This window comes from Argiope bruennichi, chromosome 6, assembly GCF_947563725.1.
Source record: "Argiope bruennichi chromosome 6, qqArgBrue1.1, whole genome shotgun sequence".
NCBI classification, from domain to species: Eukaryota; Metazoa; Arthropoda; class Arachnida; order Araneae; family Araneidae; genus Argiope; species Argiope bruennichi.
In genome coordinates this window covers 99,790,046-99,815,616 of record NC_079156.1, presented here as the reverse complement: position 1 = coordinate 99,815,616, position 25,571 = coordinate 99,790,046, and the positions used below count along the sequence as shown (strand labels likewise).

Sequence of the window (25,571 nt, the reverse complement as noted above, 5' to 3'; positions counted from 1 at the left end):
CAACATATAAATTTTCATGAAATAATCTGAAGAAATAGAATGGAAAGCTAGACCGTAGACGCAACTAACGTAGACGTAGTCTACGGATCTATAGCTGCACCGTTGCGGGTAAAGCGTGACGACGCGCAGGTCCCGGGTAAATGGACGGTCCCGCCTTTTTCTCATCCTTCTCCCTTCCTCCCTATCCCGTCGGCAAAAAGGTCTATCGAAACCAGTACATTCCTCACTTGAGCATCTGCAACGGTGCAAGGTCGTCGACACTGCAATCGTCAGGTTTCAGTTTCCGTTCATTATCATTTGACGGAGGAGTCAGTCCGTCCAAATAAGAGAATGTCCCGAGATTGTTGGTAAGTTAAAAATTTTGAATAATTTAACACAATTATATTCAATTAAACATCATTTGACAGAGTTGTCATTGTTAAAATCATCGATTTAATACATTGACAGCCTCTCTTAGAATTTTCGCGGTAGACATAGTTTCAACATTAAGTCATTCTTATGATGAAATTAATTATAATTTCATCATAAGAAATGAAAATATACCATATAGAAAACTTCCAAGGCAATGTTCAAAGACATGGGTGGAGATGCTCACTGCGGCAAAGCTTTGTGAGCTTCCTAGTTTTTTGTAGGTCATCGCGTCCTATATGCTCAGCTGACTAACGGCCATACTTTTTTTTTTTTTTTTTTATCTTTTAACATTTTGTTTTCTTCTGCAGATTTTTATGAAGTTTTTTTGTTATCTATATGTTATTGACGAGACTTTCAATTGCTTATATAATCGATGAAATTATTTTTTTTTACTGAAAAAGTTTTGCTGCATTCTTTGTTCAGATTTGGTTTCAGTATTCGTGATGATTTTTTAATACATATAGAAATTGGAACACCATCTTATATTCGTTATTATCTTTAAATTTAGCTGACATGGTAAAATTTATAATCATTAATCATCAATTTAAATTGAAGAAATTGTGAACTGAGAACAAACTTTTCAATATCAGATTATTATTTGATAATGATTTTCCTTTAAATAATTTTTATCTGTGTTTAAAATTACTATCGGCAACTATTAAACTTGCAGGAAATAATTAAAAGGTTAATAGTGATTGCCCAAAAAGAAGAAAAAAAAAAAAAAATTGAAGCTCATTGTTATATAAATCAATGAAATAAAAAAAATATGTCAATAAAATGAATTAGTCTAAGATAAAAGTATGTCGAAAACTGAAATAAGAATAAATTAGAACCAACCTCCTAATTAGATTACCGAATAAAAAAAAATACCTTCAATGTATTAAATACAATAAAAAACTTCAGAATCGTCCGATTATGAGATTTTCCTGATGATCAGAAAGACGGAAGAATATTTTAATAATATAAAACAAATAAAGAATATCAAAAATTAATTAAGAAAATAATAATAATCTCATCTAAAGTCATTATTTGCTTATTTTATTAATACTAATTGAAATTTTATTTAATAACTTGCTATTTAAAAAATGCATCATTAAATAAAAATAGCATCAAATTTCCATTCTATGTTATTGATATAAAAATGATAATATTATTTATATGTTAAATGTATTAATTTTTTGTGAGAAACTAATCCATTGACATATATTACATGAACAATGAATTAATTTATGTGCAGAAAACAAAAATCATGCTCCCCTGTTTTATTTAGATGTTTTTAGCAGTAAAAATTACTCACAAATCCGAGTTTTAATTTAGACAGAACAGGTAATAATAGAACATCACTTTTTAATTAGAAACAGGTGTGGAATTTTTAAAAAAAAATATTTGATGCTCTGTTGACATTTTATTTTAAGAAATATTTCATTATTTTAACATGCATTTCTTTTTATTGAAATAAATCGAAATTCAATTTTTTTTCAAGATAAGTAAATACCACAAATACTGTATTTTGCATATATTAAAAATAATAATAAAGAAGATTAAAAAGAAAATATAGCATTTTATTTTTTATGCCTTTCTAGTGTTAGATTAATTATTGAATTGTAATTTTTAGGTACAAGAAGGAGAGGAAAAAACAATGACATGACGCATAATCTAATCATAGTTTAATCACCTTTTTATTTTTTTTATTTTTAAAATGGTAAGTATTTATGAATTCTATACTCAATATGTAATTATTCATTATTTCAGCTTAATTATTATTTTTAAAAAACATAGCATTTTACTAGTTATTGAACTAATGTAGTTAATTCCTTTCAATTACTTTTTCTTGGAAAAAAAAAACATATTTATAACAACAAAATTTATGCTATATCTGTTCTAAGTTGAAATATTTTATTTTGAAAACAGAGTAGTTTGTGTAAGAAAATTATAATTCTGTATGGTAGAATAAGAACTTGTTTCCCAAACCATAATAATGAACAATTGTAATATTTTTTATTTAAATTATTTTTTCAAAATGCTGTTTCTGAGTCATTTTCTTGGAATTAGTTTGATGAAAGGCTAACGTAACCAAATTTCCATATTATATAAATTCATATATTTTTTTTCTCATTTGTCTACCATTATGCCATTTATATTAATGCTATTTGCTTCTTTAAATATCTTATTTTTAAAAAATGATCAACTTAAATGTATATAATACCAACTGCATTTGTAAGTGAATATTGTGTGGGCATCTTCTCTCAGATTAATTTGCACATTATTATTTTATTCTTTCCTTATACTGTTTAACAAATAATATGATTTATGCGTCTGTGTGAATCATATCTATAATATAATTCAAGAAATATTTTATATCATATAAATTATTCATTTTTCCGTATTATATACATTTTGATTTATATTTATTTAAGATTGGTTTCTGGTTGGTTTTAATTGACTATTTTCCTTTTTATGGTTGATATCCTTATTAAAACAACAATAAAAAAATGCATGATAAATATTACTCACCTTTACTAAACTTTTGATTTCTCTTGTATATATTAAGCAGGTTGCCTGAAATGACCCAAAACTTTTTAAATCCTGTTCTTTCATAGTTATTACTGTTTTAAACCTGAACAGCACAAATGATCCATTGCCTAATATTGATAGATATTTTAATCAATAATCCTATATATATATATATATATATATATATATATATATATATATATATATATATATACACACACACAAAAATTCAGCACTATTGTAAATATATAAATTCTTCCAATATCATATGGTCATGAAAGTATCAAAGAAGATGCCCAAAATAGAATGTCTTATCTAATCAAATTTTTTTAAAAAAATTAAATGGTCAAAGAAAAGAAGAGATTTAATCCATATTCAATTTTTATTACATATTTATCTAGATATTAAGCTCAATATTTCATTTTTTTAACAATAAATCATATATATATATAGGAAACTTGTTATTTCATTATGCATTTTATGCTACTAATTTAAAATATACATCAGAAAAAACACAGATAAAATAAAGATTGCCCCCTTTTCTGTTTAGGTATAGATTTATAGTCATTTTATATAATTATTTTCATAATTGTGTACTTGTGTAGTGAAATAGATTTCAAAATACTAATTAATTTATTTTTATAAAATAAATATCAGGAAGAGAATGCTTTAAGCTTTATTTATAAAAATAATATTTTAATCACTTTTGAATTTATTTAAAATATCCATGCCACTTCTTTTGATTATTGAAAAAAGAATTTAATTAAATGATTAGTCATTCCTTTATATTTGTTTATCAGGAAGTGCAGTTACTACCATTATAAGCATTAATTGTTTAAAGATTGAATCTCATTGGCAATCTGTAGTAGTTTTTATAATGTAAACTTATGAGATTGAGCCATATAACACTGCATAGGCATAAATGAATATCATATTCAGAAAAAGGCAAAAAAATACACATAAATTAATATTTAAAGCAAGTAGGATTTTAAACTGAAAGTATGTTTCTCTTGATACAGAGAGGTTCCTCTCTGTATTGTTATTGACATCTATCTTATTTTAACTGGGAAAATACATTTGTTAAACTGATTATGAAAAAATACCTGTGCTGATTTTAAACTTAATTAAAGAAAATGAGTCCAGTATCTTTCCCTGCTTACAAAAATTCATAGAGCAAAAATTGTTGTTTTCTTACAAATAATTATTTTTGTAAAATCCATAATCTAATTTGTGATAAGATCAATAACTTTACCAAGTTTGAGACTTTATAAACTGAAGATTATAAAGACAATATACCCATTATCCACAAATGGACCAATATTTATTCTGTAACATTTGACATAGTTTCAGTAATGTCTTGAATTATTTACCATCACAAATTGGCATGGAAGACGTCCATACTTTCATGATACATCCATACTTGCATGACTTTCAAATTTTTGAATAAAATTGGAATCACAAAATATATTTTATTTCTTCTCTCACTGTTGCCATTTCATTAAAAACTATATTTTGATTGATTGCTTAAAACAAAGCTATACTATGTACATTTCTTTTTACAGTATTTCTTCAAAAACCATATAGTCAGAAGAGAATGTTTCTTATATATTTATTTATAGAGCAATTTAGTAATATCCATATTATTTATTATTTTTATAAATGCATATTGCTTATAATTTTTTTTATATTTCATATTTTATTTTTGCAGCTGACCATTTTTAAAGTTGATACCACCTAACCATTTATTTATCAGCAAAAGGAAGAAATGTTTGGAAACTTGACTTATAAAAGAAGAAATTTGGGTTGTCTTCATAATTCCATATGAATGTCTCTTTATGTCATGATTTTTTTTCTTACCAATTTTTTAGTTTATGATTTTCTAATATGAAAAGAATTTAAAATTTTTAATCTTTCAATGTTTATGTAAAACATCTTACCACCATGATTTTCAAGATTTTAACTTTTTTATTATATTTAAATGTGTTTTGATATTCCATTCAAAAGCTCAGTATAAACTCAATTTTTAAATCCTTTTTAAAATCATTAAGTCAGAAATAAACTTAGAATTAGTAAATTTGCAGCGTTTTTATCTAATGTGTATTATTTACTTCTCGAATAGGTGTTCTGGTTTGGGTTTATCCTAGTGATTCATTGGAAGTGTATGTTATTTAGTGTCACAATAATTTGCTTGCTTGTGTATGTGTTTATTGTATTGTAATATTTCTCTTTGTCATACATATATCTTTACTTATAAATAATATGTAGTAAATAAATATATATGTTTATAGTAAATTAACTCTATCAAATGATTAAGAGTTAAATTTACAATTGCTGAGGCCTCCCGGTGAAGAGAATCTCCTAATGGGATTTCTCACAAAGCTGTCGTTGCAGCACTTATTCTTTGCTTTTGAATGTAGCTTGTCTGCTTCAAATGATTAATATTGTTGTCCAAGGGTGTTATGTTACCTTGAATCAAAATCGTTGGATTGTTATAAAATGTTAATGATAAGTAAGGAATTTAAATTATTAAAATATGTGTACTTATATGCCTATTCTGCTGCTCTGGAAAACTGCATCTTTAAACAGATATTTAAAAAATATATAAGCAAGTTCAAATTAATACACATTTTTATCAACTGATATGTTAAAATGCAATATTTCTGACTATTAATAAATACAACTGCTTTACTCCTAAATTATTTCACCATATCTTACAAAATAACTGCACAGTTATTGCACTCTGGTTATCAAATATTTGCTACTCCAAAAATGTTTCAGTGTAAAATTGTCTAATAAATACATTTTGTCAAATTATTTTACTTTATACTGTCCAAAAATTATGAATTACTGCCATTAACACATGTGAAATTATGCCATCAACATCTGTGATAGTAAACAAATATGGCTGCATACCACAGCTCTGTTAACTATCTAGAACTGTTGTGAGAGTCAATAAAATGCCTTTAGAGTATCAACTCTTTTGTACATTTTAAGTGGATGGAAGCACCACTTTCAACTGATAGAAGAATGAGTGAAACCTTACCATTATTAATTAATTCAAAATCAAAATATTTATATATTTATTCAAAATTGTCCATTTCAGAGAAAATCAGTTTTCTTTCATGATAGTTGTCAATCTATTGGATTATTTCATTGAAATTTTAACAAATTAAAAATGTAATAATTACTATGAAATATTTTTCATATAGTTGATATAATAAAAGTTTGGATGACAGTATTAAAGTGAATACAAATTTAATAAATTTCTAAAAATTCTAAGATTTTTAAATGTTATTTTAAGGTTTCACTATGAATGGTAGTAGAATGGATTACGAGATTGCATAGGTTGGAATACACTGCCAGGTCGCTGACTCATCCAATTTGGTGTCTGAAACAGTGGTACTTCACAAGCATAAATAAAAAGACTCATTTGAAATAACTTTGCTTTATTACCATCTTGTTCTAGAGCACTAGCCTTAATAAAAAAGGTGTTATTTCATAAGCATTATTTAAATGACTCATTTGAAACAACTGTACTGTGTTATTTAATCTTGCACTAGCAGCAGCAGTTTACTAATGAAATAGTAGTACTTCAGGAGAATCAAATAAATGAATCACTTGAAACAAGTTTGCTGCAATATTTACCTTGATCTAGAATTGCACATTAACATTTCTGCATATGATATATAACATAAATAATCCTTACATATTGAGATTAAAACCATTCTCAGGAGTATTAGATGTTAGATCTTTAACTTGCTGATCTGATCAAGGTATTTGAAGAATATTTATGTAATATTCATATTCCGAAATGAAGAAAACATGTCATGGCAGTTTATTTGTAATTTTTTGACACCCATTCCCATGCACTGTCAATTAATTGTACTGATTATATTTAATATTTTCTCAATTTATTGTTTGATGATATGCCTTTTTTTTAAATCATGCAAAAATTATCGGAGCAGTTGTAAGCTAAGTAACTGTTTACCATGCTGACTTCTATAAATCCAACAAATATGCATATAAATGATTACAATTATATTACTGTTACATGATTTTGATTGAGGTATACATTGTAGAATGTAATGATGTTGCATGTATGAAATTAATATAGATTGAATATTAACTTTTTCTTCTATAAAATAGCACAGCATTAATGCTTTGTACATTCAAACTTTTGACTTGTACTCTGTTTTATAGTTAGAAAAAAAAATATTTTATTTGTTCTGTTTCACAATTAGAAAAAATAATAAATTACTGCCAACTATAACAACTACAACTCAGTTAACGTTAAGAGTTGTTGCAGCTATATTAACTATCAGACTTAATTCTGAGAGTCAGAGATGCCTTTAGAGTATCAACCTTTTTCACATTAAAGATGGATGGTAGCACCACTTTAAAATGATAAAAGTGTACGTGAAACTTTAATATCATTAAATTGGTTTTTACTTAAAATATTCACACTTTTCATTGTATTCAGTACTTTTGCTATATATTTTTAAAAACATATTAGTATAACTTAATATATAATTTTGTTTATTCAATAATAAAAATATAGCATTCTAAGCAAGCTATAGGATAAGTTTTTAAAAAGAGACAATATATTGGAATACTTTTGAACTGTTAAAATCCCCTTTACTCTCATGACTTGTAATATAATGTGTCTTAGAAATAATTGATAACCTATAAAAGAGATAAACTGCTAATTTCAGAGCTTTCTTTTACTGGTTTAATATTAACTAAAATTTCTTGCACTTATATAAATAATCAGAAAGTAAAGGGGCAAATGTTCCAGTTTTGGTAAGGTTTCACCAGGAATGGTAAATGAATGGCATTCTGGATTGCTAAGGTTCGTTAACACTGCCAGGTTGCTTACCTTTCCACTATGGTGTTTGAAAAAGTAGTACTTCACAAGCATGTATCATAAGATGACTCATTTCAAGTTAAATGTTAGTGAAATTTTCTGCTGCAAACAGAGAAACAACATGGCAGTTAATTTGTTGTTTTACTTTTTGTATAAGTTTAGTTTTCATTTAATAAGTATTGCACTATTCTACTCACTGCACATGTTCTAATTCAGTTTCTAACTGACTTATGTTTATTGACTTTATGCTAATTCATTTAAGTTATATGGAAAATTAAACATATTTTATAAGTAATCATTCATTTTCATTTTGAAATGTAAAGCATGATGTTATGCTTTTTTATCTTAAAAAGTTGCACCAATTTTTGAAGTTTGCTTTATAGCTCAGTTTAAGTTTGAAATTGAATTACCTGCTTATATGCTTATGATTCTAATAAACATTTGTTGTTGATTTGAGTGTCTATAAATTACTTTTACTATATTACAAGAATCAATATGATCCTAAAGTATGAATGCAATCAATATGATCCTAAAGTATGGAATTCCTGTCACACATATTTATCTCTTGAAAATCATATGGAGGTCTTAGTTATCAAATTTCAGTTCAGATTTGAAATGGTACTATTCTTTTAAAATTAATATTTAGAACATAGAAAACTACTATTTATATTTAACAAATAAAAACAAAATTATGCTATTCAATGAAATATCTAACTTATGCGTTGCATAAGTTTGATCATAAATTTCTATTTTTATGATTTCATTTTTGGATAAAATAAATTTGATATTCTAAAATTTTGTAAATAAAACATTAACAAGTATTTCTCACTTGTAATTTGAAAATTAAATTTAGAAAAATCTTGAGCACCCTTAAACCTATTTTACATGAGATTTATTGATAAAGTGGGAAGTAGGTGTGAGAGGAAAGGACATATGCAAGTTTTTGAGATTTATAGAACAGGCAGATCAACTGATTTTAAATAAAATTCATGAAATGACAATCATTCAGATAAGATGTTCTTAACAATAGTACTAAATTATTTAACATAAAAAGAAGTTTTAATTTTAACTTATATATGATGTTTGTTTTAAAATACTTGCATGGATGTTGGTATAATGTTACAATTTGCGATTATAAGCTATTGAAATGATATGAATAAATGAATTTTTATCACTAGTAAGGAAAATTGTATAGCTAGATAAATGCATCTCTTATTATTTAAAAAAAGTTATTATAACAATTTACTGAAAGGCGATCAGATTTTCAACTTTATATTCTATTAAAACAAACCATTAACTGTCAGATGTAGCAACAAATAAGTAATATATTTTCCTTTTTCTTACAAAATACTCCAAGTTTAAAGCAACAGATTTTAAATGAAAATTTAGATAATTAGTCTTGAAAAATAATGGTAAAGTAATCAAAACCTTCAACTATATTCAATGGTTAGGTTCTTATAAGATTATACTTAATATGAAACTGTTTAAATAATAGGCTTTCATCTACTCAAACATTTGTAAAGATATGTATCAATTACATGAAGTAAAATTTTTTTTACCTTTAATCATTTGTTATCACACAGGAGGAGGGTATTTCTTGCATTTATTATTGTCTATATTAAAATACTATCTTTTGATATAACGGGTTAGGGTTTGACGGTTTTTCAAAACCGGTTTTTGAAGTAAGTTTGTCGCATTTGAAAATCGGTTTTTAAATTAAGAAAACGGTTTAAAGAATTCATATTATAATATAAAAATCAATTTTAAACTTATTTGCAATTTATTCAATGTAATGGACAGCAAACAGAATTTTCTGGCAGTAAAAGAATGTATTTTTTTAGAATTGAATCATATTGGCTCTTATATATGGAATGAAGCTTTATATTCTAAACTTTTAGAACTTCATAAATTCTTGGGGCTGATTCGTCTAGTAGCTGAAGGCTTAGGGCGACGAGATGCCAATTTATTAAGTGAAGGTATATTTGAATTTCTGTTAAATGAGCTAAAAAATTTAAACACTGAAATAAGTTTAAATTATTATATGCTTTAGAAAAACGAATTCAAGAAAGAAGGCAAATAGAATTGGCAATTCTTTAGGTGTATTTGCAAAATCCACAAAACCTTTCTAGTTCAGCGAAAAAATCTATTGTGTTCTTTTTAGCTTCAAAAACCGAAATTATTAAATTATCTCGAAAGATATTGTCTAAAGTATTTCCAAATTCTTATGTGGAAACCGATTCTGATGAAGAGCAAATCGAAGAAACTACTCATCAGAGTAATTTTTTTTTTTTTTTTTTAAAGCAGGGAAAAATTAATTCATAAGTTTTTTGAAGACCCTGAAGAAAAACTTACAAATCCAAAGATACTGAAAGCTGAATTTTCATCATTTGAGGCAACGAATAAAATAAAAAGGTTTGTTATTTGATTGCATGAAAACTATAAAACCAAGCTCAGTACCTAGTGAACGAGACATAGCCACCGTTCAGTGGATATTTTATGTTTTTTAAAATCCTATTTTATTAGAAGAAATTAAAATTAGTGAAAATAATATAAATATTATTTGAAAGTTTTGTTTGAGTTTGCGTTATTTTGTGCAAGTAATATGTAATCCTTAATTTTCTTGTATATATTTAGACTGAGTCTAATTTCGTTTTTTGTTATTTTATATAAATTAAATAAAATATTTTTCCCTATTCTATTTTTTTGGACAAAAATTCGAAAACCGGCTGAAACCAGATTTTTTGTGAAATATTGAATTCGAAAACCGGTTTTCCAAAAAGTCGGTTTTTGTATAAATCCCATAGCTAGCTATATGCTGTAACATGCAATAATTTGATTGAAAGGAAAAACAGTCCAATTTAAGCTAAAAAGTATTATTGAGACTATAAACTAAAAGTTGTTTTTTCAAAACTTTATATATATTTTTTAAAAATATTCCCACCCCCCTTTCAAAATCCTTTTCATCCCCTTTAAAATAATATTGTTACAAACCTGTAATTTTGCTTCCCAGAACGAATAGTGTCATCATAACAAAGACCGTCTTACAGTCATCTGTATTGGATGCTACCGGATACCGAGCCAGTGAACCCAGAGCTTGACGACAAAATGGATAATGCTCGCAACTTCGAGAATTTTGTCGATCTGTCCATTAGGAAACGAAATACGCCTGATTGGACTAGAAGCTTCTAGCCCCGCCTCCCGAGAACTATAAAAGGCCGGCACTCTCGAGCTGTAGTGTCGTCGTCGGGAATTGTAGTCGTAGTCGCCGACAAGTAACGAGTCTTCGAAAGGATAGCGAAGAAACAGCGGAGTGCCAGCGTTGTGTGCAGCGAGTGCTAAACTGCTGTGCGCCAAATACTGTTGTTTACTATGGAGGCAGTGTCGTATCTTTTGTGTAGCAGTCAGCTGTGAGAAGCGAGTCAGCAGCTAAAGCGAGAAGAAACAATGAGAAGTTCAGCCGTTGGAGAGACCGTAGAGCGAAGCTCCGAGGATCTCCTTTCCTGCTGGATTCTGTCTGGCTGCTTCGTGTGCTGTGGATGATTACTACTTAAGGATTACTGTCTGCCTGTAGTGTGTTGTCCTGTGTTCGTCTCGGCTGTAAATATTTGTCGTCTCTGTGTACTCGCGTTCCTTGTGTAAATAAACGTCGTTGTTTTCTACTGAGGCCTGCTGATTGTGTTTTCACACCATACACCCACTATCAAGCAAACCGGCGGCGGTGAAAAATCCGTAACAATATAAATAAACGTAATAGCTTAAGACGTTTATTAAAATTTTAGATCACAGATACATATTTGAGATCCTACATTTTTTTTTTTCAATACTATTTTAGAGATCAATTAAAAAAAAGTGGGAATTCTTAAATTTGCTAACAAAAGGGAGCAATAGTATGAAACATTAAATCCAGATACATGCTCAAGAGATCTATTCAAAACTTTTTATCTAAATAGGGCCGTGTGCAAGTTGTACAGGAGACAATAAACCAAAATAACCAGGTAGAAAACAAATTTCTACCTTACATGTTAGCATAAGATATTATGCGATATTTTGAATATGTTCAATATCTATTCAAAACTTTTTACTTGCACAGCTTGTGCCTAAAACAACAAACCAAGATATCCTGGTAAAAAATAAATTTCTCCTATCTTCCATGTTAGCACAAGATATTGTTCAATATTTTGAATACTAGACACTATCATGGAGATTCTGTAACAATGTTGCTGGACGTTTTATGCAAATAAGGATCATTTAATACAAAACAATGGCGTAATAATATTCATAAAATAAGGTTTAACAACATTTCAATATTTCTTCTAACCCTTAAAATAAAAGACAAACTCCAATATATGGCAAAGTATGTTTTAAAATTAAAGAATAGGCAATTATTTCTATGAAACTAATTTAAGTGAAAAGCTCCAGATGTGCTTAATATGATTTCTTCAAACTTAAGAAGGAACAGGGGGGGGGGGCAATTTTATACAGAAACCGGATATAAAAGTTATTTTTGGTGAACTGCATTTTGAGCAAATTCTTAAAAGGGGGAAAAAAATGATGAAAATTGTCACAATTTCTTTATGACATATGTAATCCAAATTCATGCTTAAAAAAAAAAATCTATACTGATCATAGCAAAAGATTTATAAAATTCATAAACATGGCAATACATCATACAACAGATAACTAATTTATAATGACAGGAACTATAAATAGTGTGTGTGGCGGGAGGGGGTAGGTCAAAAAGATTTTCTGACTACCTAGGTTTATCATGATGTATGAAAATTATGGAAGTATGAAGACTGTAGGCAATCAAATGAAAAATTATTATTAGTCTCATGACCAAATAAATAAATTCATAACAAATACAAATTATATGAATTATAAAATATTAGGATAATAACACTAATTAAATACAATTGATCAGGTTCCTATTTGTTTCATTACATTCACTTTATTATTATAATATTTATAAACAACAAGAGTCTAAGTAATTTTTTTATACAAATGCAGATGCTATAATAAATATATATATACTTTCTGGAAGTTACAAAAATAAAAATTAACCTAAATAATTCATTAACATATTAAATAAAAAAATTCTGAATTATTAACCCAAATTAAACAGGTTTTTTTTTTTAGAAAAGTGGCCTCTTAGTATGTACCGTTTAGTGCTGCGAAATTCCTAAATCAGCTATTGATCAGCAACAAACAACATTAAATATAGAAATAAGTTGTTACTTTAAAAAACAATTTTAAAGAAAAGTTTATTTCATTTTTTTATTTACAATGAAACTTTTCCTTTTATGAACACAAAATATACAAATATGAATAACTTATAGTAGCATTATTACATAACACAAATTTTCTTTGCAGGAGGTTGTTCTAATTCAGAATTTGTTAATACAGTGTCTACTACAATGTTTTCAGATTTTAAATCCTCTGAAGGTTTACAAACCTCTTCCTCTGAAGAACTACTTGACGATTCAGAATCTTTAGATTCTGCAGTCACTAATCGGAATACTTTGGGATCGGATGCATCTTTTTCAAAAATATTACTAAAACATTCAGGTAGATTGGTATTTTCATCACTGTCAGAATCACTGGAATCGCTAGAAGTATCTACACACTTTACAGTTGTTGATGATTCACCATCAGTAGGTTCTTTTAATACTGCAACATCCTGTTAAATGAAAAATAATCATTAATGTTACCAACAACTGATAATTATAAAATAAATGTTTCACTAAAGAATATAATTGCTTATTTACAATTGCATATCAGGTCAGATATCATCAATTTAGAGGTAAAACAGTAATAGAACTAGTGTTGATAATTTTTATATTTAAGATGAATGATTTAAAACAGATTATGCTTTGTATGCAGAAAAATAGATATTTAAAAAATCATTTTAGCCTTATTCTTTTATTTTACACAATACTGAACCTTTCTGCAGACTACAAAAACTGCCATCAATACTTGTTATGAAACATGACTGACCATTGCATATTTATATAATACATTGTGTAGAAATTAATAAATATTTCAGTAATAAGATAAATTGGTATTCTATTTTACTTCATGATTATTTATCATTATTTATGTTGCATTTAAGAACAAGTTATAAAGTATAACGAGTAACTGCAAAATTGACTAACAGATTGGAGTTACTGTAAATCTGGAAAATTTATCTTCAAGAAATAAAATTTTGTGCTGACATTTTAGCTTAATGAATTTGAAAAAGTTATAACATTTTTAAATGAAATAAGTTGATGCAGTATTTAATTAAAAATTCTGTAAAGAAACAGCTTTAAAATTGTACTCTCAATTTACTTAAAACATGAAGAAAAAAAAATTAATTTTTTACTATCACATAATGATTTGGGTATGAAAGGGTTAAATGGACTTTCAGCCAATAGTCAGATTTTTCACAATTTAGCTAATGTTATTATAAGAAAGAAACTGAAAAGGTAAAAACTTCAAAAAGATTTGCAAGGAATTTAACCTCCCATTATTATTATAATAAAGTATTTTAAATATTTTCCACATTTGAACACGGAACAATTTATAATAAAGTTTTGTATACAGAGTAATCCTTACTTCAGGAAGTTCATTAGTTTACTGCTAGAACATAGGGTATTTCATTTTATTTTTGCATAACTTTTTTCTACTAATATTTGGTTCTAACAAGTTCAGCTAATATTAAGTGTATGTGTAAAAGGTAAGAATCTTTCAAATGCTGGCATTCATTCCAAATACATGATTCAGTTAAGAAATCACTTCATTACTTCAAGTACTTAAACAAAAATGACAGATTTCTAATATCCAGCACAAAGATAAAATTGAAAAGTAAATACATGGTAATATTTAAAAAACAAAATAAAGAGGAATTGTGACTTATTAAATGATTAATTCATCTTTTACAATGATCATAAAATTTTGACAAAAAGATATTTCTTTTATTTATCTGCCTTGCTTCTTTCTTTAATTCCAATAAAATGATTAAACTTTTCAAACAATTGATGCATTATGCAGCACATTTACAATATAAAAATTAAACAATTTTTGTTTTTACCCAACATTTCCACAGGCTACAAATTACACTACTTTCAACAGATTGGCTTATATAATTGTTATGAATCAATTTTACAGAATTAATCACTTATTATTCAGAAATAAAAATTATATCAATAAGAGAACCTATTGTTTCAGTACTATATTAATTATTTATGTTGTACATATGATAAATTCATACATGGTAGAAAGAGCACAGTTAAACCGGCATTTTTTTAAAAGGAAGAATATACAAGAAGTGACATAGTTAAGCACAGAACATTTTTTTTTTATTCATGATCTTGTTGAAATGTGCCTCTTTACAATAATTTCTCAAGATTAGATAAATGCAATAAATATTTGGCAATTCTGATAGATTCCCAAATTCCATTTGATTCTATTGAGAGACTTACTGTTCCAAATGACCATTGTGGTTTTGAATGCAAGAAAAGTGTTTGGTATATTTAAATACTACTACAGGCCGGGATAGCCTGGTTGGTAGAGCGTCGGATTTGCGTCCCTTTGGTTGCGAGTTTGAACCCCGCCAGCCGAAGATTCCCCGCGTGCTTGGTAGCTGACGCATGTTAAATCTATCGTGGTCACAAAGTCCTCCATGTCGAGAGTAATACCACTGGGGGTACTGGATCAGGGGTGATCATTCTCTGATTCAGGTCTAAATTACGATCTGTGTTTGAGTGAATGAAATGCGTGAATGAAGTCCATAAAAAGGGTTGAGACGTGTGTGTAGCTAAGTCGTTCTCTTGGCCCTAGATGGCGCTACTATTGAAACAAGAGGCGCTCCCCCCCAGGCTTAAATCCGCTGTCTTCGAACAGCGGGCTAGCCTATGGCAAGTGCCATAAGAAACAACAACAACAAATACTACTACTTAGTACTACTAAAGTATCAATTAAGTATTATTATATTGGAGTAAAAACTAAAGATTCATTGTTATGTATGGATTAATGTCCAAAAAAATGTAACTATGTTGCATTTTTTTAAAGCAAAAAGTTATATAATGCATTCCATTTAATTTAAAACCTTGTCCCATTAAGTCAGGACCATACTGAATTGTTTATTAGGAAAAAGAAAGATTAATTACATAGAGTAACATTTTACCATTTCGACTACAGGAGCACCTTCTTCGCATATTTCAATATTGCGTTCCTTTTCAGGCTTCTTTTTCAATTCCTTTTCGCTTTCCTTGAAAGCAGATAGAAGACCAATAACTCTTGCAAGCACTAGGGTATAGAAAAATAAAGTAACAACAGCATATTAAAAAAAAAAGGTAGGCAACCAAATTTTTTTTAATTGATTAGTTTCCATTTCCAGATTTCCAAACATCTCTCAAACATTTCCAGACAACTCTGAAAAATTATGTTAAAAGCAGTAGCAGTTCATAAATGCAAATTTTATAGTATAATAATATTGCAATAAGGATTATAACAATTATGTGTTATATTAATGAAATTAGATAAATAAGAAAATGTAATTAAAAAGTAATTGAAGATGTAAAAAGTTATTAAAAATTTCTACAAAATCTTATAATTCTTTGAAATCATACTGGATTCATAGATATAATATATCAAACAAACATACTCTTTATCGAGTATCAGAGATAAACAGTAACATTACCAATTATGACAAAAGAAAAACAATGAAAAAATTTAAGCATTTATAAAAATTTCTACAAGTTAGGAAATTTGATAAAATTATAAAACACTCTAAAAACAAGCAATTTCTGACAAGACAGTTTAAAAAAACAGAAATGTAAACAATATTTAAAGAACTCTAGAATTAAAAAAATAACAATAAAACATTACTTTGTATAAAACACTGAAAGTTAACAAAATACAATGCAGCAAACATCAGGCTGAAGAAAGTAAAACTTGAAAATTAACCCAAAATTTATAATAATTAAATCAAATTTGATTAAGAGTAAAAAAAATGTGCATAGATGAATATCTCTTGCACATACACAATGTGTGCTATTTTAGAGATAAATGGTTAACAGTTAAAAAAAAAGAATAAAAATCACTACACAAGCCTTAGTATAAATAATTTTATAAAAGGAAGATTCTTTTCTTATCCCCCCCCCCCAAAAAAAAATTATAGTTTCATTCTCTTTAAGTTGCTGTTTCATTGGTAATTTAATATAAAATTGGAGGGGGGAGGGACAACCATGAGCAAATCTTAATCAACTTCAACATTTACAAATTTATTAAGATTCCCCTGCTTTGTTTATATTCCTAGGAGAAATTTTTGTAGAATTCTATCATGGACTTTCATTTGAAAATGTATTAATAAATTAAGACAAAACAATCCACCTATTTACTTCATCAAATATAAAAATTAGCAACCTTGATATCTCATGTTTTAAATATATAATTCTGCAATTTTATCTGTGCATGTTTATAAGAGAATAACAACTAAAAAAAGCTGATGGTAGAAATTTTTTAAAAAAGTATTTACATAAAAACTGTACAACATTATCAAATTTTAAAATATATTAACAGTTAGACAGTACACATTTATGAGTACACAATCAGAAATATAATGAATTAACTAAGTGAAATTGGGCAAGTAGTCATTACATTGAAACTACAGATCTGATCAAATTTTTGATAAAATGATCTATAGAAAGATATACTGTTCCAAAATACACATTCAGTTCTCTTTTACTAAAAGACAAAATTAAATATCGGATATACTTTATTGTAGAAGTAAAATAGATAGCCGAGGAGAGAACACTTTATCTCCCTTCTTCGGAATTATGAGTGGAAATTTGAAATTCCTATGTTTTCTTGAGATAGAATAAAAACAGTTTCAGTTATATATCAAAGCTTGATATTGAAAATTAGCTTTAATGGATTCAGTTGAAATAAGGAAATATCTAAACAAAACAGAAACAAAATCAATAAAATTTGTATTCAGACTTTTATTTGCACTTTGAAACCTTCAGCTAATAAACATATCTCCATATGCACAATACTGGTTGCATGAAATCATAATTTCTGGTAGTCATAAAGATAAAATCCATCTGCTGATGTTCTATATAAAAGATTGTTGAACTGAGAGTTTTCATACCAAATGATAAACTTTGAATGGAATTTCTTCTTAAGAATTTTATTTTGATTCTTAAGAAGAAATATTGTGAAAATTACCTATTTTAGATTCTTAACACATCTGAATTTCTTTTTGATTTTAGAATAAATTATTTCATCAAAAAATATCAAAATTCACATTTTCCAAAACAATGTACATTAATAAATAATTTGTTTGAAATTAATTTTACCTATACTCTGTTTAAAAAAAAAAAAAAAAAAAAAAAAAAGACATTTTATGTTCAGAAATTTCAGCTGAAAACTATTTCATTGGATAGCTTTCATCTCAAATCATCTGGTAGCATAAAGTACAAAAATAATAAGCAATTTCAAATCTTAAAAAAATAACATTATAATAAAAACATAAATCAACAGATATTTGACTGATGTTAGTTTATAAATAATATTGCATTGCTAATTAAAAACTGCAATTATATATGCAATTATGAGAAAGATGTACCCGACATTTCTGATAATTGATTCTCCAATTTTATTAATCTTGAGCTTTAAATTTACTATTACTTAAAAAATCTGCAAAACATAATGCACATCAAAACAATGAAATATATATTACCTAAGCTTTTAGTAAACTTTATTACCGGTTTTTCTTTTTTCTTATTGTCTGCAGCTTCTACAACTCGTTCGACAGCTGCAAATGAAAAGAAATTTATCATAACTTAATACATTTCTATAATAATTACAGAGAATAAGAACATTATCATAATATAGTGATGCATTCAGATAGTACAAGATATCCAATTTCCTTTTTGTCAATGATCACTACATAAAATTGCCTCTTTTGAGTCTTTTTTAAATACAAATGTTTTGTACTCTATTACAGAGCTGCATCAATTCTGTACATTGGATATATTCATAAAATTTTAGTTTTATAACCTATCTTATAGAAAATATATAAAACAATATTGAAACTTGAAAGAGAATCTGGATTAAACATGTAAAAATAATAAGTACTGGATATATTATATTGCTATACAAAGTAATGATGCATGGTTGATAATTGACGAAATATAGTGAATTCATTGGAATATTTACTGTTTGATTATTTATTTAATAAAATTAATACTAATAAAATGTTAAAATATAAGCAAATGTTTTTTACTTCCTGCAGGAATTATCATCAATTACCCCCCCCCCCCCCCAAATAATCTAACACTCAGCCGATTTACTAATTAGTTTAGAATACATGATTCTCAAATTTTTATTTGGTACTTTTGACATACAAAGCTTTGGCATATATCAGTATGGATAATATGTGAAGTTTTTTGTTAATTTGTTTCAAATTTCTATGTTGCAGATAACATGTGAGTTAATGATATATGTAAAATAAGAAGCAGATGGAGATATTTCTTGACTTTATACTATCAACAGTTATTTATTAAGCACTTGAAAATTATGTATCCTTGATTCCTCAAAACTACTGATGGAAGAGAAAGAATAATATTTATTAACAATGTGCACAAGATATTTATGACTTTTAAGAATAATAAATAATATTTAAAACTCCAATTCTGACAACTACTTTGCAAAGACGTTTTTTTTACAAGACATTATTTACATCTCTAATTTATATAACCAGATAATTTATATTGACAGAAAGAATTCAATTTATGATAATATCAGTAATATAAATATTATTATGGTAATTAAATGTAACTGCATTAGCTTAAAAACAAATTTATTTCTATAAATGATATATTTTACTTTTAATTTTCTCCTTAAGTTTAATATACTCATCTGATTTTTTAAAAAGGAGTTCTCTTTTATCTCCTCAAATTAAAAACACTAAATAGAATGCACAAGTACTGGTAGAGGAGTCAATGTAGTTGAGAAAAATTAGAAATATGCAAAAATGGCAAAATGCTATGTTAATAAAAAGATAAAAATTTAGAATATTTTCATCACAAATGCTTTTTCTATAAATTGTTCACAAGTATTATAAAAACCCTTCTTGAAAGTAAACAAGAAGGAAAAATAGCAACAAATGCTATAAAAACCTATCCAATAAATTTGCTCTGCTTAAAAGCCATTTGTTGTTCATTAACTTGGAAAATAATTGTACTAAAAGATAATTACAATATATTTCAGTTGCAATTTCTACAATATAATATTTGTTTTTAATGAAGACAATTATTAATCATGTTCTTCTGAGCTTGCATTTAATTTGTATACTGTACATAATATGCTAGTAATGATATTGAGTTACTATTTTAATCACGAACAAAATTATAAATTTTTTTAAAATTCCAAATGTACATTAATAGATGTCAAATACATTATGAAACACAATGGCATTTTATTAGCATAATAGTTCATCATATTTGAACAATAGAGTATGTATATTAATTTAATTTTAAAAAGAAAACAAGAATGAAACATTCTGCAAAATATAATATTTTGACTATAAATTTTATGTATAATATAAAACGTAGTAAAACTGGGTTTAAATCTACTTTTAATACCACGGTATTACTGCATGCTAGTGACTAATTGTGAAATAAGGATGAGGGGCAAAGGTTTAATACAACTAGTGATTAATTGCCACAGATTCCATGTTAATCGGCAAAAATGTAACAACAGCATGCAACTAATTCACAAACCCCTGTTTTTTGATATAATCCCCAAATATCTGACAATTGCCAAGCAAAACCAAGTTATCTGCATCAGAAAATAAGATGGTTGTTAATAAAAACAAACCATTTATCTTAGGTTATGATATTACGAATGATTGGACCATTCTCTCTTTGAAAATGGGCCATACCAGAAAGTAAATTTTAATTATAATTTGCACTTTCAACAAATTGCTTCAAAATGAATAACAAATTCCCTCAAGGTCATAAGACATCACAATGTAAATTTATAAATATTTTAAATTAAAAGATTACTTTCCATGGTTTTTAACAAAATCAGTTACTAAGTTTAGACTTTAAATAAATAAAGAGAGAAAAAAATTACTGCCAATATTAAGTAATTCACACAATTTGAGTTTAATTCAGTTATATATATATAACCCTAAAAGATTCTCTCATATAGTCCTAATTCCTAACTTATCAGTGATGCTAGTTTTTGAAGAAGTTTCATTCGTTAAATTTTGTTTTCATTTATTTTCTATTCAATTTTATTCGATTGTTTTGACTAATGATGCTAATATAAAAGTTGGAGAAATTCAAAATAATCCAAGTTTCACTTCAATATCTAAACTTCCTATAAATAGTGCTTTACAATACAATATGTGCAGCAATAATAAAGTATTACGTATAACAATGGGGGAAAAAATCAGTCATATTTCTCTTCAAGTTGTTTATTAGAAGACAAAATCTGAAAGTCTCATTAGAATAATTTCATAAGTTTCCAATAAACAAGCAGCATTAATTGCAATGTTTTAGGCTTCATAGTGAAGTGGTTTTAAATACTGGCTTTATTGAAAAAACAAAACAAAAACCTTTCTTTTATCAGCTTTTATAAGTTTTACAAATATTTTCTCTTTAACTGAACAGCGGCAAATTTTTCTACAGTTGCTAGTTAATATGCGCCCCATATTTTTATGAAACTGATAGAAAAATTTGCTTGAAATAAAATTTTAAATGTTTGCAAGAAAATGACATAACGTAAAACTTACGATCCGAGTGTACATATTCAGAATACAGCAGGGAAGAATCAGTAGATGTGCTTGGTTCAGAAGACATCTTCGAAATTTCTATAAAAATAAAAGAACAGTTAAACAAACCAAAAATTTCTGAGAAATTAACGCAACCAAATTATTTTTCAATAAACGAACATTCATAGAACTAATCCTGCAATGATAAAGTCACACCGTTATTTCTTCGCATTTAAATAAACGCACATGTTTGCCAAAGTTCATGTTTATATAGTTTTGTTACCACTTCACTTCAAACTGTTTTTGAGATTTCATATTTGTCAGGGATATCTCGTAAACTGATTTCGAGTATTATTACAAATTCACGTGATTTGATAGTTTTCAAATGATTTTAATGAACTATAGAATAGTTTTGAGATTCAAATGTTGCAGATATTTCTCCATTAAAGCAAAATACATTGTCTTGATATTAACCTATATTGTGTAATAGTGTTCTAACTTTAACTGTTGTGGAGTTTCGGAATTCAATTCAGCATTCCATTTTTAGTCCAAAATAGTTTGAAAGAGTTCGGACTACTACTTTTTCCTAATTTAGAGAAATATTTGCTAAATTAAATTAGCAAATTAATTATTGGTTAAGGATCAAAAGTATTTAAATTATTCAAGAACGTTGATAGTTTTTTAGAGGATTATACTGTCGGATATTATCTATTTTTCCATGACCATGCACCGGAAATTCTAAGTTGATTTAATTTTGGAAATTTTAAAATTTTAATTATTGTACATTAAAATCATAAAATTCTTTAACATACACAGCTGCTCTTCGTAACATTGTAAAATCGACCAAAACAAGAATAATTTTTGAGCAATTACTGTTTTCAGATTTATATAATGCTCTTAAGCAGAGTTCATTATCCTTTCTGATAATTTTCTGACTATTGGTACTTGGAGGAAAAAGTTGTAACGAATAAATCTAGTCAGTTTCTTCTGATTCTTTTTAAAAAAATATTTTTATGTGGAATAAAAAAAAAGCAATGCGATCGTTTTATTTCTTTAAAATAACAGCAATGAGATAGTACTTTAAACTTGGAAAAACATTATTAAAAAAGATGATTTTTACTTTCTCTTATACGAAATATACAAGCAAAAAGTATTATTGAAGAATTCTATACTCAGATATTAATGGTCGAGGTCCATGTTTTTAAAGCTCCTTTTGATATTGATCTGTATTGATATTGAGTGAAACTGTACTTTTAGTAACAGGTCTAGTCGTTCCACTGTTAATAATAATTCAAAAAATAGATTTCATAACCAAATTTTGGAGGAAATTTGTGTTCTGTCGGAATATAACATAATTACTTAAATTCGAAAGAGACAGATAAATGAAAATTGCCATATAACCGAATCATCAAAATCGTAGATCTATATCAAGACTGTTTATCCAGTTTGTCCATTCAAATAGTATATTAAACTAGTAATTTAAAACTAGTCATAGAGGATTGAAATTAATAAGTAATCTTGATGTTTAAATTATAAATCTAAATTAAATTTAGAAATATTCATTCAATGGTTGTGAATTTGTTTATTTTCGTGTATGTGAATGTGATAACTCCAAAAAAAAAAAAAGCAACAACCCACGTAATACATAATGTTATAGAATATCATAAAATAGTCTCATATTTTTCCCCGACATTCTGCCGGTATAAATTATAAAAAATTTATAATATTATACAATATTATTTTCACAACATTGAGTAGTGTTATACAATATTATATATATTATACAGTATTTATTAAAGATGCACAATATCTTATTATACATACAGTACATGCAGTATCATATCATATTAATATACACTTTCAACTTAAGCTATATTATACTTTATTGAATAATATTATATGAGCAATATTTATTGAATAATATTATAAACATCTAAAACTTACTTATTTGGATATAGAAAAATATGCTTTAATTTTTCATTAATTCTCGTTAATTATAAGCTCGCTGTTCATAATAAGACTATTTCAATCTTTCGCAACTTTTAGAGAAATCGAAACCTTTGTTCAATTGACTTTTTGACGTTTTATCCACTGAAGTAGCTAGAATTTTAAAGAGCTGTATTTAGGTAATGCAATATCATTTAATGAGTTCTCGTATGAAGTAGTCTGCAAATACTTAATCCGTTCAGTTTTTAGTTAAATTAATTTTGACAACTTCTGATTGGTAATGTAATTTAAAATAAAAAAATATTTCTCCCTAAAAATAATGATTTACCATCTACAAAAATGAATGAAGTAGGCACAAAACAAATTGCTTTCAAAAGCAAGACTTGCTTTTTTCGAAACCATTATTATTTTTTTTTTTTAAAGTTTGATTTATTTTATGAGAAAAAAATATTTCATTAATTAAAAGGTGAAACAGTTCTCTGTAAAATGCAGCTTACTCATCGTATCTTTTGACGATCTGTCTACACAGAAAAAAAAATTTGAGAGAGTTTAAAAATTTCTTAAATATCAGAATGATCTGAGGCGTGGGTTAGTTATTTTGTAACTCTTTTAATACACTGTGAAACGTCTATTTATAATATTTTTGCTGTACTGAAAATCATATCCAGCTTTTAATAGTTATTAAAAAACTGAATATTTATAAATTTTTGAGCAAAAAGATTTTTCTCGAAATCAATACGAAAAGATTCGTCTAAAATTAAACTTATACTTACCGCCAACAGATGGAAGCACATGATACTGAATATTATAATACTAAATTAAATACCATACAATAAAACAGTAAAATACAATAAAAACATAATTAATATGACAGGAATAGTTACTACATTTCGACGTGAGTAGCATGGACTAATATTGATCTGCTCCGATAAATTTAGATTGTATAATACCAATTTTATTGTATTGCATAGTATGACATAATTTTCAGTATCTTGGAGAATAACTGTCCTGATGGATTCTTTAAGAATAAAGACTCAAATTATGTGATTTTTCAAATAAAAATTAATGTTAGCTATGTTTGCTTTTCATAATATTTTTGGAAATTGAGAATCTCGGAAATGCTCTGAGATATTTTGCTATGTTTTGAAATTATTATTTCGGTTTTCCATTATATATATAAATTTGTGCAGGTTGAGGTTCGAACTCGCAACGTTAGGGTTCATAGCCGAGTAACATAGCCGCTAGACAAAAGTGGACACTCTTCTCCGGAAGTTGTTAACTGGCTTATAATGTTACCACCACAATAGTCCCCCACCAGTGAGTCGCTAGAGTTTCTCGCGCCAGTTATGGCGAGCGACGAACGTGATTATCGCGCCAGGCGTTATGGTGAGTGACGAACGTTGTAATCGCGCCAAGTGTTATGGCGGGCGACGGCGAGCGTGTGTGAGTGGTTGGTGCCGGTAGATGGAGCCACGACAGCTGAATGAAGGATGCGGTTGTTCAGAACCAGGGTCACCAATGTGCATGTTTGAGGTTCGGACTCGCAACGTCAGGGTTCATAGCCGAGTAACATAGCCACTAGACAAAAGTGTACACTCTTCTCCGGAAGTTGTTAACTGGCTTATAATGTTACCACCACAAATTTATAAAATATGTGTGTGCTATTGGGTGTAGATAAATAAATTAAACTTGATATGTATTTTTGACACCACAATTATATTAAATTTGTTATCAAAATGCCCAGTGTCAAGAGCATTATTCTAAAACATATATTATGTATTTTAGAATAACATTTATATAAATGTATATAAATATTATTTTAAAATGTACAAATAAAATCCTCAGAAATTTATATTTGAAGTTAAACATAAAATAATTATGCCATGAAATTGGGAAATAATGAACAGGATAACATTCCTAATGATTTTGTTCCGTCTTAAAGTATTTTTTAAAGTGCTGATTAATTAATTTTTTTTCATATTTTTTCTGAGGAAAAAATGCGGGAAAATAATTTAAAAATTTGTTTTTATTATCTCATATACTAAATATAAAAAAAAGAATTTGTTCTTA

At 27.1% G+C, this 25,571-nt stretch overlaps 1 protein-coding gene and 1 long non-coding RNA gene across 3 annotated transcripts; one reads left to right on the top strand and one right to left on the bottom strand.

Moving 5' to 3' along the window:
• Positions 1-192: 192 nt before the first annotated feature.
• LOC129972399 (uncharacterized) lies at positions 193-8,240 on the top strand. The gene is made up of 3 exons (XR_008784856.1): positions 193-347; positions 2,027-2,113; positions 4,634-8,240. It is a non-coding gene; the product is annotated as an uncharacterized LOC129972399 (long non-coding RNA).
• A 3,394-nt stretch (positions 8,241-11,634) lies between these two features.
• Positions 11,635-21,844, bottom strand: LOC129972118 (uncharacterized). 2 transcript variants are annotated; one of them, XM_056086114.1, is made up of 5 exons: positions 21,771-21,844; positions 21,576-21,653; positions 18,513-18,587; positions 15,954-16,075; positions 11,635-13,466 (listed from the first exon to the last, which is right to left on the bottom strand). In XM_056086114.1, exons 1-5 carry the CDS (start codon positions 21,784-21,786, stop codon positions 13,134-13,136), a joined length of 624 nt encoding a protein of 207 aa, XP_055942089.1. In that variant the 5' UTR covers positions 21,787-21,844; the 3' UTR covers positions 11,635-13,133. The 2 variants fall into 2 exon arrangements, with proteins under 2 accessions (XP_055942089.1, XP_055942090.1); XM_056086115.1 differs by having other exon boundaries at positions 21,735-21,839.
• Between the last annotated feature and the right edge of the window lie 3,727 nt (positions 21,845-25,571).